The sequence below is a fragment of the Ictalurus punctatus genome, chromosome 11, assembly GCF_001660625.3.
Source record: "Ictalurus punctatus breed USDA103 chromosome 11, Coco_2.0, whole genome shotgun sequence".
NCBI classification, from domain to species: domain Eukaryota; kingdom Metazoa; phylum Chordata; class Actinopteri; order Siluriformes; family Ictaluridae; genus Ictalurus; species Ictalurus punctatus.
The window spans coordinates 17,420,526-17,440,475 of record NC_030426.2 but is presented as its reverse complement, the minus strand read 5'-3'; the positions used below and the strand labels follow the sequence as shown (position 1 = coordinate 17,440,475).

Here is a 19,950-nt window from a genome sequence, read left to right as displayed (position 1 = left end):
CCGGAACGAGCTGCCAATCAACAATTTGTGTTTGTACGAACGTTTGTGTGATTTGTGTGTGACAGAAGCTCGCCGCTAAGTTGATAGGATATTTCTGATAGGATATAAAAAAGCTGATAATATAATAAATGCCTGGTGCTTCAGAGTGTGCAGATGAAACGCTATCACAAGGCTCATGTTATCTCGCGATCGGAAGCAGATATTTGGGAACGGAATCATGTGAGACAGTTCTGGGAGGTAATTATACCAAATCTTTTTGATGACAGTCTTTGGCTCAGGCATTTCGGAATGACTAAAACAACATTTGATATGCTGAGATTGGTCCGCTGGTTAGTGCGCAGTTACGTGACCCACTGCGCCCCAGTTTTCACAGAAAAACGCATTGACATACGCTGTATAAGTCGGCCACATGTACTGAATATCCATTCACATCAGCCAATTATCCAGTCATGTCATTTGTTGAGGAAAATCACATGACATTTTTTTATGTGCATCAAGGAATTTATTCAGTAAATGAATAATAAAATGAATTTAATTTGTTCTTTTTTTCCCTCCCAAAACGTTTCATTCCAAGATGATGTCAACATTGCTAATGTTTGACATGCTAGACAGTAATGACTCTTTTGTAACATCTGTTAGCAGCCATTTTTATGAGCAAACCGAGTTCCACACTACCGCTGAATCAGAATCATTACTATAGTTTCCTTGGAGACACATCCAAACACACAACACCACAATTAAACACATGATGTAAACCTGCTTACAGAAAATATAAGGGAAAAACAAACAAACAACAAAGCAGAAGGTGTGTTTATTAAAGAAGCTGTTTACACAAGACAAAAAGATTAGATTGATCACCGGGATCTTCCTGTCCTATTACTCCTCTCATCCCTTTTTGGCTCAAGTAAGTACCCTTGGCAAGTAGCACAAGTCAAAGATAAAAAAAAAAGAAAAAAAAGAAAAGAAAATTGTGGATAGTTTATCAAGCAATGCTAACATGGGTAAAAGAATAATATGTAGCTGTGTGTGAAACCCAGAAGATGACATGGTATGTACTTCTCACCTCATTATTAGCCACATGTGGAAAACTTTGCTAATACAGGCAATGTCATCAAGTGAAGCGCCATTTTATTGTGAAATAGTTCTGTATCACACCCCAAGCACGCTGTTGTGAAATTTAGCTGCATGCCCGGAACACGGTCACTCCTTGTTTTAACAACTAAGCTGGCAGATCACCCAGTGCCTTCTTTCAAAGGAGGGGGGGGGGCCTTTATGAGCTAAAGTAGAACTTCAAATGTACTCTTGAGAAGGCGCTCCTCCAGGGCACAGCAATTCCTGAGCTTGAGTAATGAAATGCTTCCAAGCTCCACAAAGATCCACATTAACACACTGACTTCTGTAACACAAACATATTTAAAAAACAAAACAAACACACAGTCCTTTTCCCGACAGCTTTTTTTATAGTGTAATTTATAGAAGGAATAAAAAAACAAACTTTTGGAATGGATACTAATAAGATTTACAACAGAGGTTCATAGTGCCAGATCCATGAATCCTCCATACTGCAGTTTTCTCCACTCTAACACTGCCTTGACTTGACTTGACATCCAAACATACAGTCAGCACCAGAACTACCCATCCTTGAGAAAGATTGCTAAATAAAAAAAAATGCCTCACAGATCCCCGGTTCGATCTTGTGCTTGGGTTACTGCCTGTGTGGAGTTTTCCATGTTCTCCTTGTGTCCATGTGTGTTTCCCTCGGGTTCTCCGGTGTCCTCCCATCTCCCAAAACATGCTAGTAGGTGAATTGCTGACTCTAAATTACCCCTAGGTGTGAATGAGTGTGTAGGTGTGTGTGCATGATGGACTGGCATCTAATCCAGGGTGTGTTCCTGCCTCACACCCAGTGTTTCTGGGATAGGCCATGGATCCACTGAGAACCTCACCAAAGCAGTTACTGAAGCTGAACGAATTAGTGTTTAAAAAAAAGAAAAGAAAAAGAAATCTGCTTAATTAACTTAATCTCAAACAAACCGAGGGGGTGTAAACTTTTGAACATGATGACTGGTGTAAATTGGTGTCATTATTTTCTTAAAGATTTTTTTCATGTAGTACTGCCCTTTGGAAGCTACATAACATGTTTCCCATAAGACAAATGGGATATATATATAATGTTTGTTTGTATGTTGGTGGTCTGACAGAGACATTGATTGTAGCTGCTGTTGTGATTGTCTTGTGAAACGGTTTATATTAATCGAATCCGAAGAATCCTAGCTTTCTAAAGATAGATTGCACGGGTACCTATGTACACACAGAAGCTGTGTTCAGTATAGTTTGTCCTACCAGCTGGGTCGGAATTTACATCGTATCTGAAAAGTGAGAGAGTTACAAAATAAAAACTTACGACTGTGAAACGTTCTGCTCAAGTCTTGTTTGCAAGCTTCCTTCTCCGCTTGATCATCTGCATTTTCTGAATCGGGCTCGAACTGATACGGTAAAACCGACGACATGTTGCTTAGGAGCTTAGAATTGCTTTAGAAGGTTTGGAGGCTACAGCTAAAGCTAACACTAAGGCTAAAGCTAACACTAGAGCTAAGGAGTATTACTTTTCCGACACACGCAAGGCTTTTGGCCAATCACAACACAACGGGTCAGCTGGCCAATCAGAACACTCCGGGCTTTTCGGAAGGCAGGGCTTTGCAGAAATCGGAGTGTTTCAGGCAGGCTGGGAATAGAGGTACTTCAATAATGTACAGTATTTGACAAATAATTTGTTTTTTGAATGTTAAAGCATATTAACCTATTGTATTGCACCCAATAAACAATATAATAAACATGATATGACCCCTTTAAAGTCAGCACATTGGGAGCTAACTCACATAATGTAAATGGTGATTGGACAGCTGAAAAAAATAACGGTAGAAAACAACTATTCCCCCCATTTTTCCGACAGGAAACGTTTAATACTGGGTTTGGAGGTTCGATTCCCGCCTGTGTGTGAGGAGTTTGCATCTCTAAATTGTCCATAATTGTTACGCCCTCGCCAGCAGATGGCACTGTGAGGGGTTCTGAGTGCGCGCATGCACGAGACATTTGTGTATGGACACATGCCGTTGTTTGTTTTGATTCTCAACTTGTTTAAGCATTGGTTCATGTTCGAGGGTGTGTCTTAATTTACTCCAGGTGTCTGTATTTTAGTGTGAGTATGTTGATTATTTAAACCCCTCGTGTTGCTGTGCATTTCATGCAGTATTATTCGTATATGGTTACATCAGTAGCTGAATGAGTGTGAATACGCTACGTATGCTAAGTGGTCTTGTTAAAAAGTCCTGTTCTGTTTCCTGCCTCGTATCCAGTGTTCATGTTTAAAGCCAGATTTGCCTAGTCCGCGTTTCCTTGTTTATTGCTTGAAGTATTCGAATAAAGAATTTGATCTGCACCTGCTCCCGCCTATGCTCCCGTGTCGTAACAATAATGTGTGAATGTGTGTACGCAATTTTGCCCTGTGATGGGTTGGCACCCCATCCAGGGTGTCCCCCGCCTTGAGCCCTGAGTCCCCTGGGATAGGCTCCAGGCTCCTTGCAACCCAGTGTAGGAGAAGCCGTAAGAAAATGGATGGAGATAGAGTAATCACTGAAATTTTTGAAGAATGAATGAATGAATAAAACACTTATAAGTTTATGATAACCTAGTATGAGAATCTTGTTCCATCCATACCCGTCAAAATAAAATGTCCAAAGAGCATTCAATTTATATAGCATTTTACTCAGTCTCAAGGCGACGTTATAGAGGACGCAGCATATGCTTTGGCTATAATAATATCCAGAATATCCTTTGGAATTGTAGGTTATGTTTTAATTCAACAAAATACTATGACATGCTAAAGAGTGTCACATTATGCTGCACACATTATTATTATTATTATTATTAATATCATCATTATTTACGTTAACACACAGAGCACCGTGTTTTCGGTCTTAACGTGTATGACGCTGTAAACCTTGAGCATGTACGCTGGTAAGCTGATACTGTGGGAGGCTGCTGAGTGACAAGAATGCACACATGTACAGAGTGGTGTGTACAAAATCTGGTAGCAGTGTACACATTAACAGTGGGCTATTGTGTAGACTCTCAAAATGCAATCAGATGAACAAGAAACAGGAGCTTAACGCATAACTTGCAGTAGGCCAACCGTATGGTGTACGCTTCTTAAATTTTTATTCATTTTACATGCTGAACCAGGAGATCAGACCTCCCTTTTTCACCTGATAGTAAGTGCAAATAAACACTGGTAGCTGGAACGAATGCATTTTATTACGCAGACCTTGTATAGCGTATTGAAAAGACTGTATAAAAACGGATCACTACGTACATACAGTCAGCAGCTGATAATGAGAGCTCTAAGTTACTCACTACAAATATAGCTAACATTTGATCGACTTTTAGAGTATATTGTCCAAGAGATTTCCATCTGTTCAACACACACTGCATATTTCACTGTTTTTAATGTGGAATGAAAAGATAGTTTGCACACAGGCAGTGATAGCATCATGGGATGCTTTTTAGGATTTCTGAGTGACTCCCAAAAGGCAATGGAATGTCGAATCAGTTTCTGCATCAGCTGTACTCAGGGATTTGTGTTTAATCTGTTAAACAAGCAGAACTCACAAAACCGGGAAAATTCTAGTACATCATTGACTGTTCAAAACAAGATTCCTACCATCACCCTAATACGACACACACCGTCATGCTTCAGGGAGCCTGTAAGGAGCGCTGCATTATTGAAGGAGCAGCAAATGGTAGGACTGATGACAGAATTGTTATAGAGTAAATGAAAAGAGAAAGAGACTCTAAGCAGGGTGGTAAATGATCCACTGGATGAGAAACTCCTCATTGTACAATCATGAGGCATATATGCCATGGATGGTAAAACATACACGCTCTCACAGTGTTATCTGTTTTGTATGTAAACATTTATTCCTCATTTATTCCTTAGTTCTGTCCATTATGTTGTTCAAACCTTCATTAAACCGTGGTCATGTAAAAAATATTCGCATTCTTCAGGAATGACTCCTTGAAAATTGTCTGAAAAAAATCTAATAAAATAAAACATGGAGGACAGCTGTCCTCATACTGCGTTCCAAATCTCAAGAGCACAAACGCTGCCTCTCAAAATGCCAACCACTTAAGCAGCCTCCGCCTCAATATAAATTGGGGGTAGTGACAATCATTTGAAGCATCTAGAAGAACATTTTGAACATCATCATATTGTATCATTTTATTGATGGTAAATCTCCAGTTCTTAGAAGAGAAGAGTAGAAGGAGTGAGGATGACATTCTTTTTCAGACTCATTTTCATGGAAACTTAAAATGTAATGGTTAAGAACAACATTGTAACTGAGTATGCTACACAGCCTTAGTATACAGCAAAGTGGATAATGAGCACAGTTTTAAGGTACCAGTGATCACATTGCTTTGATACCTCAACATTTTTGGAGATGCTTAGCTTGAAAAAGGAACAATATGCCAACAAACAGAATTAACATGAATTATTAAAAACTTTTAAGAACTATATTTTCCGAACATACAACCACTACCTGTCGGTCACTTCAATACAACTGGTAGCTGATCAAACCAGAATTTCCATTCAGAAACCAACGTTGCCTCTTGCTAAGCAGTAGCCCAGCTTGTTCTGGTTGCCAAGGGTTGACATGAGGCCTACGTAGGCCTCGATGAGGATGGGCTGGTTCAGAAGCAGAACGCCGTTGGCTTTCCCTGGGACTGGATTCAGACTGTGGGCTTTCTGAGCTGCAGCGGTCAACTGCTCCTTGAAACTCTGAAGCTACAGTATGAGGAGAAAGCAGATATCAGAGGCTATTAGGCTTTGTCTGACCAGACTGTTCACTGCTCACTTTCTCTGGATTGTCAAACCTACTTACAGTTAATTTAAGCTAAAGTCTATAATAGTCAGATATAACTTGATAGTGAAATCTCAAACATCTTCAAAACCAATGCTTTTTTTAAGCTTGTTTTACACTGTGCAACATCTGCAGTCCTTTAATATTATTAATTTTTAACACTGAATGAGCTGATCCCAATAAAAATCTTGGCCAGACAGACCATGATATCCTGTTCTCCATGTCAGATAATACAATGAGGAGCTCATGGAGAAAATGCGGACACACAAACAGAAACAAGTAGCAAGTGGTGAAGAAGAAGAATTTCGGAGGTAAGTAAAAGAGGATAACTGATCAACTGATTAAATAGGTGGAATCAGGTGTGGCTCCTGCTTGATTGGACTGAAAACCTGCAACCCACACCAGCCCTTTCCAGATAAGATTGGACACCAATTAACTCATCTTAACACATGACCAACGAATTGTTCTATGATGTGAGATTTTTGTTTATGGCCAAAAATCACATAGCTGGCTTTAGACGGTTGATGCTCTCTGCTTCATTTTCCTCTTTCTTTCTCTCCTTGCTGCTCACCTCCATAGGCGTGGCGGAATGTGAGGAATGGTATTGGGACTGAAAGCTTTGACACCCTGCCCCTCTAAATGAGCGGTTATGTGATCTGTGCGGTCACCTGCAAAGACACTGCAACTCCACCCATGTCCACCGTGACCTGCTGAAAGTTGCATCATCTCTGCAGGGGTACACCACCACAAAAAAGGGTGCCTCAATTTTTTTGGGTTTTTTTTTTTTTTGATAGTTATGGAGATTTCAGCTTCATAAAGGGGCCCTAGTTGAACTCCTAGTTAAGAGACAAAACTGAAGAACCCTTAAGGGCACTAGATGGAAGCTTTTTTTTCCTAAGAGTGCACTTATAAACTGAAAAGGAAGTGTCTAGGCTCTGACAATTTTTAAAGGCCGTCCGTATAGAAAATCCAAATAATTTACTTAGCTGTGTAATTTTGTTTTCCAGATAGGAATTGTAATGTGTATATATACTGTATATATTGATCCAGGGGTTCTCAAGCCTTTTGCATCCAGGACCCATTTAACTGTAAATAAAATTCTACAGATCCCCTACAGATTTATTGTACAAACATAATCCAACAATTCAAATATTAGCCTCATCATTTAAATGCATACAGTAGATTTGTTTTTGCTATTTATTGGAGCCAAAAGAGTTTTTCCCTTTTTTTTTTTCATTTCTAAACATTTCAGCCAGAGAATCATTATTTTCAGAAATAAATAATCAGAATTATTTAAATTATCATAAGATTCCAGATGACATTATTTATAGGCATAATAATGTTGATAATGGTGTGTTGTGATTTCTCCCACTGTTAAAAACAAACAAACAAAAAACCACTTACTGTGCTCCATGGACCATTTCACTTTGAGAACTCATGGTACCAAAGATGCAATGCCAAAAGCTTAATTAATCACTAAAGACATCATCATCATCATCATCATCATCATCACCACCACCACCAACAACAATAAGAATAAAATTGAATGTTCTGACACTTTGCTATATATTGCCTTTAAATACACTTCACAATATCAAGAAAATGATAAGCTTTAACATACAGAATCTGCAGAGATTAACATCCATAAAACACTAAACATAAAACACACATATGGCAAGAATAATGTTTCTCCACTTATGCAATGTCTGCACTTTCCTGTATAGCTTGCTTTATATTACATGAAAGGGCCTCACATTCAAGGACTTAGTCACAGTTGTGTACACATGTTGTTAGCTGATGTTAACAGAAGTCTGTTAGGTAGCGTTTTCAGTCTCCTTACCTCACAAAGTTTGGTCAGCTTCTCATTAACATTTCGAACTGGGTGGTAGGTCAGTGTAGTGTAGGGGTAGTCATTTGCAAAAGGGTTCCAACGTGATGTTAATGAGGGCTCTCGGAGTTTGTCCCAAAACACACGCATTCCATCTCCTTCTCTCCTGAAACAGTGAAGCAAAAACAGACACAGAAATACACGTTAAATTAGTTTTATTTCACCCCACGGAACCTCCAGGGGCAGTGTGAAACATGCATAACTCCTCGTGCTCAGGATGTGAGGATGATGCAGTGTTAGCAATAAATGTTGCTGTCATACCACAATCATTCTCTTTTCTCCTTCTCACCTCCACATGAACATGATATGGAGATAACCATTTAACAGCTTGTGACCACGGTCAGAGCTAAACCTGTCTTGTCCTCCATAGCCGGGGATATCATATGCATTTTTCAGTATTGTAGGCGTTTTCACAGTGATTTTCTCTCATTAGCATTACTGTCCTATGCTAACTAGTCACACTGTCCACTGTCTACAGGGTACAGTTCTTGCTGCAGTAGCACATACTGTACATATACTAGCCTCAGTTCCTGAGCAGCTTAGCACCTGTACAGAAAGAATTTTTAAACTAAGTGGTTTACTATTCACACCAGTTTTTTTTTACTTATTCCTCAAATCTTCTCCCACCGAATAGGTTCCTCTATCTTCGTTTCTACCTTTAGCCTTTCCGTATGATAATTCCATGTTCTCTGCCAACTAGAAGACTAGTATGGCTGTGACTAACACAAAGTATGATTAGTATGGTAAAGTGGTATTTCTTTGACATGCCATGCACTGTTTATCAATTAGTGTGCAAATTGAACTTGATTTCAACTGAAGTGCAGTGCCTCCAGGTTTACCTCCACCGTTACCTTTAAAAAATAAATTTAAATCCGGGGTCAGCTTGCCCCTATAATATGTTTTACACATCATGAGTATCCACAGTAACCATGCTACAAGACTTGGGCTCATGCAGCCAGTGTTTGAATGTCTTGGAAAGCAGCTATGTGCTAACTGCCTTGGAAGGGACCATCTCTTGGACGCTATATCTAACTGTAAAACACTCGCCAAACATCCCTGCATGGAGTGAGCATTAATGGTAATGTTGACAAGACATGCACAGCTGGCAAATTTAAATTCTGACTCAGAATCAAATCTGGGCCAACGCCCCTGGCTTAGTTGTTGACTTCCAGGCCTAGCAACAGCCAAAAAGCACATTGTGATGCCTAGACAACAGTCTGAGTTAATTTATAGAGAAATCAATGGTAGGGCAGGAAACATGGCTCTGCTAAAATCACTTATCCAAGCGACTATGAAGACTATGCAGCATGCAAGTTTGTATTTTCCATCAGAGCCATTCTTATCACTCGGTGGTCAGTCAGCAGAAAGTGAAACATGCGATGTCTATGGCTGCATGTAGGAGGTCAGAAAGCACTGTGCCCATTTGAGAACCTTGAGGAAACCCATATGGACATGGGGAGAACATGCACAGAAACTGCAGACAGTAACCTGAGCTCAGCATCAATCCAGGTAACCTGGAACTGTGCGGCAACAACGCTACCCTCTCTGCCACCATGCCTTAGTATTACTATTCTTATTATTATTACTATCATCATCATTATTATTATTATTATTATTATTATTATTATCATTATCACCAGTGCCATCCACCACAATGGATGGCATGTATTGAATCCCACCTAAACTATTTTTTAAAATTTCATTTCATTGCAGCAGGACTACAGTACAACGTTTAAAATGACTAGGAAACAACAGTTTATCAGGCACAATGCAAATTATCCAAGTGGACATAATTAGGAAAGCATTTTCACATTAGCCACTCATTGATTCACACGCACTTGTATTTTCAAATAGGTGAGCTTGACCTATCGAACCCCTCTGTTCTTTTCCAACAAAGCTCACTCACTGCCAAAATCAGCACCATTCTTCTTTAGGGCACCTCCTTTATGCATGAGCCAATCTAATGTTTACTAAGCTTAAAGGCAATTCCCAGTGTTCATCAGATTTTCTTTCACTCCCCCTTCTTTTCTTTTTGCCATTTTAAGTAAATAGATTTTAATGAAACGCCCAGGGGCCATGTCTTTATTTTCCAGGCTGATGAAACCCCAGAAGACAAGTGTGTGCCTGGCAGCAAACACTGAGCTTTAAACCTGCTCCACATTCAGGCTTTGAAATGATCTTGGCACCCTTCCATTTTCACTAAGATCTTTCACAATGCTCTATTTACAGGCTGCCCATCAATCTCAGTTGGGGAGGCACTGATTTCCGTACATGGCTGTAGGATGCACTCAATGATTGTTTACTGCGCTTATTTCACAGGGTAATGCATTTGAAATGAATATCTTTCTCTAGCCTTATTAGAGTAGAGAAGGCTTTTCCTATATCACAGTGAAACTTTTCTGATGTTTGTATTTTTTGGATAAAAAGTTGATCAGATGCATAAGATCAAGCCTCGTAACTTCCTAAAGAAAAGATATATGAATGTTGATTCATTATATAAGTCAGATTACTGTAGCGGGTATACTTATGGTGCATATTTGTAATGTCTCTAATGGCACAGTCTAATTTAGGTTTCATCCAGTTAAAGTAAAAAGACATTTAAAAGAAAAAATGATAATCTATAATCAGTAACCAGAATAACAAACACAAGTCAAAACCAGGAAGTATAAATGAGGACATAGAAAACGAGACAACAAAGCCCAAGGAAAACAAAGATCAAAACTGAAAGTGATATGCTTATTATGTTGAAAAGAAAACAGAAAACACAGAACGAGAGCTAGACACAGGTGAACAAATTCAAAATTCAGGGATGTAACCAATGACAAAACGAGACGAGACAAAACAGAAAGACTTTGTATTGTTGACTGAGGGAAAACCTTTGCTACAGGCCTAAAAAATCACTGTGTAAATACATCTTACTAGACGTTACTATGGCTAATGGGTTTCCAGTGTTCTGTTATAAACAATATACAGAAATGTGCACATTTTTGCTAACTGTGCAGAACCAGGCTGGACCAGCACTGCCATTCAATACAATTCTAGGCCTTATAGTATACAAGTGTTTGTTAAGCTACTTGTGTCAGTCTCTCCAGGATTCTGCGATCAGAGAAATGAATGCAAAATCAAGAATATACACAATATTCGCACGAGCTTGCAACTTTTCAAAATTTCCGCAGATTTTACACAGATTTGGGCTAAGACACGTCATGTGATGTCACTGTGTAAATACATCCTACTAGACGTTACTATGGTTATTAAGTTTTAAGTGTTCTGTTAGCACCAAACTAAGAGCCATGGGCATTCCTGTAAAAACATTACCACATAGGGAAATTACGCTAATACAAAAACACGCTGCTTTGTGGTATGACTTGTAACATGATTAAAGAGGAGAAAAACATGTGATATTCTAGGAAATACAGTACATTTAAAGGACTTTTCTACACCAATTCTATATGCATTCATAGCTGTTATTGTGTAAGGTTCTATGCACATATTGCGTACATCTAGTATTTATATTGTGTTGAGTATTGTCTTTACATCCTGTGTGTCCTGAATACAGCATGTAGCATACAGTATCCTATTTTGTAAGTCTATATGCTGTCATCACTTGTTTGTAGCAAAGCCTCAGTCCAAAGTCAATAAAAAGTGTTGTTCAGCTTTGCACTATGATTCATTTTTGGCTCAACCAACCAATAATTAGCAACCAACTTCTTCAGAACACATTAACTTTCTCCCAAATTTTTGTGAAGTCATAACTCTTACAGGCAGAGTCTCGACTTGCCTCTACCTGCACAAAAAGGAAAGTCATATGCAAATAAAAACTTTTTTTTTGCAAGTTATTCTTATCAAAATGAAAGTGGTCATGCTCTGAAAGCAGTCAGAGTTGTCCTCTCACCTCTTACACCCCTTCTGGCATTAAACAGTACACCTCTGCTGTGTTTTGAGGAAACAGACATGCCCTTTGGTTCCAGCTAAACTGCGCAGTGTTAGCATTACAAAGCGCTCACGAGTGGCTGCAGGAGGCCTCAGCGAAAGGGGCTTGTTGTTTTTGTAAAGCAGATCGATAGACACATTCGGCCGCAGGGCCGTATCATCTTCTCCTCTCTAACCATTTCTCTTCTTCTTCCTCTCTGTCTCCTGCCCTCTCCCTGTCACACTCATGTTGCCCCCCCCCCGAGTCTGTGCTCATGTTTTAACTGATGAGTGTAAGAGCTAAGTAGCACATCAGTCTCAGCGTTCACTGTCAGACAGTTCTCTCAAGACACACACAAACACACACACGCGCACACACACATACACACACACACACACACACACACACACACACACCTGCCCTATAGTAAATAACATAAAATAAAAATTATTAACGTTGTTTTTTATTAATATTTAATATTTTATTCAAATGTATTCCTACCTATTATTATTATTATTATTATTATTATTATTATTATTATTATTACGAAATATAATAAATTATCAGATTAGAAATAAATAATAAATGAACTAATAGAAAATAGGTCCGTGTACTTCAAAATTGAAAAACATAATACAAATGATGACGTGTTCATTCATTTTTTTTGTTTAATATTGAAAATTAAATGACTAATTAATTATGTTTAAAACCCATTTTTGCTCAAAAATGCAAAATATTTCAAATATGCCTCATTTATACTTTCTTGCCATCTTATTTTTTGAGGTGGAGTTATTTTGTTTTGTGGCATGCTCGCATAACCCGAGTGTAATATAACTAAAAAATGTGCATAGTCCATCAGTGGCTTCATCAAACATGTTGTCTTCGCTCCGAGACGTCCATTACGTGCTTTTTAAAGGAAGCAAGAAGGTCACAGTAAGTACTTCAGGTTACAGTAAGTACTTCAGTTCATGAATGAAGAAAGCAAAGGTAAAATATACTGACGATAAACGTTTTCCTCAACACAAAACCTCATTATGCAGCTCATGTAAGTGTGCATCAGGAAGACTAACACCAAGCCGGGACTCATGGAGATGTGAGAAAACAGCTTAAAAAAGACTAAGGACACGACATTCGGACTAATTCATGCTTAATTTTGTAGTCGAATCCTCAAACAAAAAAACAGCAATGAATTATTTGATATTTGACATATGTGTGACATTTTTGCTTTACTTTACAGCCCTAATTCAACAATCCAAAAGAGCTTGAAATTTAAATGACAATATACAGAAATGTGCACATTTTTGATAGCTCTGCAGAACCAGGCTGGACCAGCAGTACCATTCAATACAATTCCAGGCCTTATAGCATACTACAAGTGTTTGTTAAGCTAATTGTATCAGTCTCTCCAAGATTTTGTGATCAGAGAAATTAATGCTTAACTAACCCCTAATAAAAAAATAAAATAAAATAAAAAATTAAAACAACTTACACTGGCTCTTACACCTCTACTCTGCACACTTTGCTTCTCTAGAACTAGCACTACTTGTATTGTTCTCCGCTTGAGCGTATTTCCTCATCTGTGAGTCGCTTTGGATAAAAATGTCTGCTAAATGAATAAATGTAAATGTAAATGTAATGCAAAACGAAGAAAACTCCACAATATTCGCAGGAGCTTGCAATTTTTCAAAACTTCAGCAGATTTTCCACAGATTTTGGGTCAAGACGCGTCATGCGATGTCATCACAACGTGCCGTGTGACATCATCACAACACGCATTCAGCCGAAGCTTCCTTTGATTCACATGCGTCGAACATGAGTACAGCTAAAAGGTCGCAATTAACAAGAAACATCACTGCAAAAGACAATTTCATGCAACTGCAATTTCGCCAATTCAAGTAGTTTTCCAAAACTAAGCAAAGCAGCAAAATCAAGTATTTTTGGTCGCAACAATCACAAAAAAATCAGCGATTGTTTGTAAAAGAAATGGAAAAAGAATCGTAAGGGTTCTTTGTGTAGTTTAATCATCTTAGTTTGACATCTCTTACAGTTTGGAGGGTTCTACTTATATAGAAGTTTTCAGGGTTCCAGCAGAGAGACAAAACTAAAGAACTCTTAAGAGTTTTAAACTGCATTTTTCTCCTTACAATAGAGTGTACAATAGATATCTGCTATGTACTGTACATCTCATGCAGTACTCTATTAAAACAATTTGAAATGATTAAAAATGATAAATTCTTACAGAGGGTTCATTTATGTAGAAATTCGGTGGGGGGACAAAGCAAAACAAAACCTTGATCCTACATCTGGAAGAGACTTAACCTAAAAAGCCACAGATGCACCTGACTCACCTCTGAGCTATAATAAAAATGTTCGCACTTATGTTTAACAACAGATCGCTTCATTAATTTCTTTCCCCTTCACTAATTCACGCGCTCTTTTGTTGTGAGTGTACACAGAAAGCGGGCACTGCACCGGCCGATAAATCATGACCTAGAGACACACATGAAGACAGATTCGCTTTTTTCCAAATGCAGCGAGAGTGTGTTTGCGTTGGGAGGAGATCTGCATGCACCATGTGTGTGTGTGTGTGTGTCACGTTTATGCCGTGTGCCACAGCCTGACCAGAGCAACTCCATCCTGAACACAACTTAAGGGGGAGAAATTTCTGCTAAAGCAAACACATGGCCCAGGGCTACACACAAACACACACACATACACACACACATACACACGCATACACACAACCTCACAGGAGTAGCACCAGTCCTGTTGTTTACATTATGCTTTCAGAGTGCTGACAATATGTGTGTGAGACTCCACCCTCATGAGCTTGGCCGTGAAAAAATGAAGAAAAGGTGAGGCACAAAGGCTGTGTTTGGAGAAAGGGCCTTCAACAATAAGTGTACATTTGAAACAGGGTTGTAAACTGATGGGGGATTTGTGTTTCCGGTGCCAAGGTTTGTTTTGTCTGCATGCTCATTTGAGAAACCTAGACGCAATATTTGTGTGTATGTGTGTGTATGTGTGTGTGTGTGTGTGTGTGTGTGTGTGTGTGTCATCCTGCATAATCATGCAGAATCGTGCATGTGCTAAAACTGTATTTGTCTAGTGTAATCCGTGTTGAACCGCATGTCATTTTGGTGCGTGTATGAGAGGGGTGTGTGTGTGTAGAGAGATAGAGAGAAAGAGAGAGAGAGAGAGAGAGAGAGAGAGAGAGATCTCCAGATGATTACAGGTAATCTATCAGAATAGGGCCAGTTGAGACAAGCAAGAGAGGGCTAGGCTGCAGTCACCAGTGCTCTTACACACTCACTGTTTATGGTACAAAGCTGAGCTTTCACTGATCACCACACACACACACACACACACACACACACACACACACACACATACACACACACACATTTTATATCTCACACCCATTCTGACTCCTACTCCATTATTCTAAAAGATTAACCAAGATAAAAGGAGAAGTTGGCGGGACGGACAGAAGAAAAAAGAAAAAGAAAAATCAGACTCTTTACTGTATATACTGTAGATGAATTATTGGCTTTCATAAAACACCCTGTATGTATAGGATGCTTCATAAAGTCATAAATCAGAGGACAAATGTAAATGTTCCTGCCATAAACCAGAAGTAATGCTCACTTCATTGCCCTCCCTCCAGAAGACACACACACACACACACAAACACAGACAGGGGCCTACATACCCCGGCGTATTTTTAACTAAGCTTCACAAACGCGTCTCCAAATTCCTGCAGCGGTTGAGTGCACTCTGTGAGGATGAGGACTAGTAAGTCAACACATTAGATTAATATCAGCAGCCCGCTCCAGCTGTCATGGCAAGTGGCTCACACAGCCAAGCACACAAATCCCTGTGATTGCTCAACGCAGCTCCAGAGCCAGCTTACTTCCCGGCCATTGCAGCATGCCTTACACGCGCCAGTGGCCCTGCACCACCATCAGCACGTGTGGAAAAGCAGTAAGAAGACATCTCCCAGAAGCGGAAGACAGGCAAAAGAATGTGAGAAGGGAGTATGGCGGATATGAGTACACGTGCCGGAGGGGAAAAAAAAGGAATAAGTCCACGTGCACTCACACAAATGCTCGTAACACACACTCTGACACCTCCGTTAATCAAAGAGATTATGAGAGACACATAGGGAAGAAGGAAGTGTGCTGGGAGGGAGACATTCCATACAATACCTACAGTTCAGCATCGCTGAGGGATTCTAATATATTCCATTCAAAGACAAATGCACGAATGTAGAAATTATTCAGAAATATGTGCTTTCATTGCGGTACTGCTTTTCATTGTTTTTCTTTAACATTCATTCATTCGGTGGAGCCAGAGTCTATCCTGGGAACATACACCCTGGATGAGGCACACACACATTCATAGACTCATTTACACAGAGGGGCAATATTGTGTAGCTCAGTGGTCACCAACTTGTTCCTGGGGATCTACTTTCCTGAAGACTTTAACTCCAGCCATAATATGACCATCTGCCCAGCTAATCATTGCCTTAAGACGTTCTCAATCACCTGAAGTAGGTGTGTGATTCTGGTTGGGGATGAAACCTGCAAGAAGGTAGATCTCAAGGAATCGGGTTGGTGACCAGTGGTGTAGCCAGTCCGCCTACATGCACGTTTTTGGGAGGTGGGAGAAAACTGGAGAACCCAGAGCAACCTCCACAGACACAGGGAGAACATGGAAAACCACACTCACACAGTAACCTGAGCTGAGGACTGAACTGGGGAGCTTGGGGCTGTGAGGCAGCAATGCCCCCCGCTGTGCCACTGCACCACATCTTTAACATTTGAAGGTAGAATTGTTGTTATTCTGTATGCACGTTTGAAATAATCCATTAATGTTTCATCTTCCTATAAACAACTTGATGAAACTCAATGATGCCATCAAACAAAATACTGCAATGATACTATTAAATATTTATGCATATTAATATATTTCTGTCCAAATATATCTGTCTGCCTTTGAAGAAAAAAAAGTATGTAAGGGGTCTGTTCTGATATATGTGAAGCCCGAACGTTCCCTCTACGGTGTAACATTTACTAGCACATTGACCTTTGTACACAACACAGATGTGCTTCAACACTGTGAAATGTATGACAAGCAGCTGCTTGCTGAAAAGAAGTGCTTAACAAATCCAAACACAAGAACGGTTAATCCCTGCCATTCCCAATCAGGATGTCGACGCATTCAACATTGTGGGATCGTGCTTCGCTTTTGTTGCTTTTGCTTATGCTCCACCTCCACACTTTGTGTTGAACAGTCAAGATTTACTGCATGGCTGGGAGAATTCTCAAAAAAAAAAAAAAAAAAAAAAATCAGGATAATGCCAGAGACCGGTTAAGCAGCTGTGGACATTAAATCTACGACAATGTAAATGTATGTAAAGGGGGACTGGTGGTCAGTGTGCAGCTGGGTGATAATAAAGGTGTGGGATGGAAATATGTGAAACGTCCCCCTCTGCTGGTCACACAGGGAATGACTACTGCTTACAATTCAAACGCACATAAACACGATTAAAACAAATTAATACTGTTTCAAACCAGCTGTCACAATCTAACTGCTGTGATTGGCTATGTTCTAAGGTTCAGATCTATTTCTCCGGCCTCATCCAAATAGTACATGTTCAGAAATGAAATTCCTGTTCATATACTCACGTATTTAAATACACGCCTCATGTTTTTTGGCATCTTAATCAGTTTGCCTCAAACAGTGAAGTAAATACTGACAGTATGAGGTCAGGGTCTGCATTGGTACCTTTACAGCATTTAGCAGATGTTGTTATCCAGAATGATTTACAGATGTGCTTTTTGGTCTGCATCAAAAACATACCCTATCTTCATGCTAGTACACTAGGTCAAGGACTAATGCTAATTCAAGTGTTTTAGAATTAGTAATCATTTGGGACAACAGCACTCTGGTGGTGCCATCAAAGATATGTATCCTTTAGTATGTATCTTCAATCTCAGAAGATGCATCTTGTGTACCTTTAATTGTGTAAACTTTATTTGTCAAATATACATTCCAGCACAGGCGGAATTAATTTCTTTGCATATCCCAGCTTGTTAGGAAGTTGGTTTCAGAGTGCATGATACAGCTTCCCTGGAGCAGAGAGGGTTAAGGGCCTTGCTCAAGGGCCCAACAGTGGCAGCTTGGCAGTGCCTTAACCGTTGAGCCACCACTGCCCTAATTAGCTTTTACAGTAAAGCTTTAAAGGTATATCAGCACGGTCCAATTATGGACCTTAAATTATTTTAATAGGTAAACTATATTTGCATTTCCAGGTGAAAGATAGATCTACAAAAGATATACCCTTGGTAGCAGCACTCAAACAGCAAGAACAGTACAGTTAGGTAACTTTATGTCTGAGTGTGCACTGGTACTGAGGCTAAAACTATAACCCTATGGTTCTCAAACTCAGCTCCAGGGTTCATGAAGCACAGCCAGTGGGTCTGTTAATTCATTTTTTATTTTATTTTTTACATTTTTGTTACAACCAAAGGAAAGAGAATCTGTGCACGATTGTGCCTGTCCAGGGTGTCCCCCGCCTTGTCCCCCGAGTCCCCTGGGATAGACTACAGGCTCCACCACGACCCTGTGTAGGATAAGTTCTACAGAAAATAGATGGATAGATGTATGTGTTCTGTGACTGTAACTTCAGGAGCTACACCTCTATGGCTCAAATGCAAAGCCAGAATATTACTGTACATATTTAAATAATGAGGCTGATATTTGAATGTTGGTTTATATTCATAAAATAAAGCTGTACTAAGGAGGTTGGTGGATTTTTTCTGTTTTAAAACAGTTAAAGGGGTCCCTGTCGGTAAAAAGGTTTGAGTACCCCTGCTATAACTAAATGTTTAGTAAGAACGCATTTGACCGGAATATAACACTAAAACTCAACGATTAAAACCAAACTTTTCTCAAGAGTTTCTCATTAAGCCTTTAATACCATCCTATATTGCCATCCTTTTGAAAAGGAGAAATTGCGCTACATTTATAAAATATGTACAGTTATTGTACACTCCCTATACACTCCCTGTCCCCAAATAAGGAAGTTTCTCAAGGGTCGGATTTTTAGGTTAAAGGTGGTACCACTGTGTAGCCAGTTCAGACCTTTTACTTAAGGGTGTGTCAGTGGTGATTAGTCTTATTGCTAATATGTGAGGCTGAGTCAGCACCTTTTGCCCATGTTAACACAAGTTACCTGGCTGATTCATTCCAAATTGTAAGTTGTTTTATTTTACCGTTGTGTCGCTAAATGTGCAGACTGAAGGTTAATCATTGTCATTGCACTTAGTCATATTATAAATAATTCCTAAAGTACTATTTAAACAGCTGAGCCATATCATACTGTAATGGTCAAAGGTCTAAGACACGATGAGACAGAAATACGGACTGTTGTATTACAGCGGGCACGGCACGGCACGGCCCGGTACTGTATTAACAGTACAGTACTACAGTATTGAGCTCAAACGCATTTCACAGAAACTCTCATTCATCTGCATTTAAAAATGAGAAGAAAAAGAAAAAGAAAAATCATCGCAGCAAGCTGTCCTCGGCAGGAATAAAAGAAGACGTGAATGATGTGCAGTGTAACTGAGTAATTATCTCGTCTAGACACCTAGAGAGAAAAGCGCTTTAAAACAACACATCTCCGAGTCCCGCAGCTCAGCCCCACTTGACTCTCTCTACCTCAGACTGGCACAAAAAAATGTTTTTTAGAAACAATGGGGCTCACACCAAACCACAATGAACTGTTTCTCCAGCTTATCGAAATGGTACCAGGGCCTTGAAAGATTTGTAGCAAAGCCTGCAGTAGAAACCATAAACCACACAATGACTAGGGCATGATGGCGCTGAAGCCCCAACTCAACCACAGTGCTTTGCAGTAAACAAATAACATTATGAACTGTAGCATTATGTTATTTCTTTCACTTGGTGAAGTCACTCAAGAGTAGGTCTGCCTCTGTGAGTCATGGGAAGAGCTCATCACGATTTGACAAGGCCTTATAAAGAAATAAAGAAGGAGAGAAGGAGCAAGAGAATACAATCTCAAACTTTTTTTTTTTTTTTTTTTTTAAATCCTCCTTCCCAAAACAGCGGAAAATGATTCACGGTCACCCACAACCGCTCCCTATAAAACTATGCGTGCCGGCTTCGTTATTAAACTCTACCTTAAAATGAGTCAATCATTA

At 39.5% G+C, this 19,950-nt stretch overlaps 1 protein-coding gene across 2 annotated transcripts in view; it reads right to left on the bottom strand.

The window, feature by feature from the left end:
• Positions 1-5,263: 5,263 nt before the first annotated feature.
• The window catches only part of tprg1 (tumor protein p63 regulated 1), a 32,163-nt gene continuing 17,476 nt past the window's right edge, over positions 5,264-19,950 (bottom strand). For both annotated transcript variants that reach the window (XM_017480073.3, XM_017480074.3), the window contains exons 5-6: positions 7,759-7,912; positions 5,264-5,842 (exon numbers count right to left, since the gene is read on the bottom strand). In XM_017480073.3, the coding sequence (XP_017335562.1) occupies positions 5,648-5,842; positions 7,759-7,912 (349 nt within the window). In that variant the 3' untranslated portion in view covers positions 5,264-5,647. The remainder of the gene's footprint in view (positions 5,843-7,758; positions 7,913-19,950) is intronic.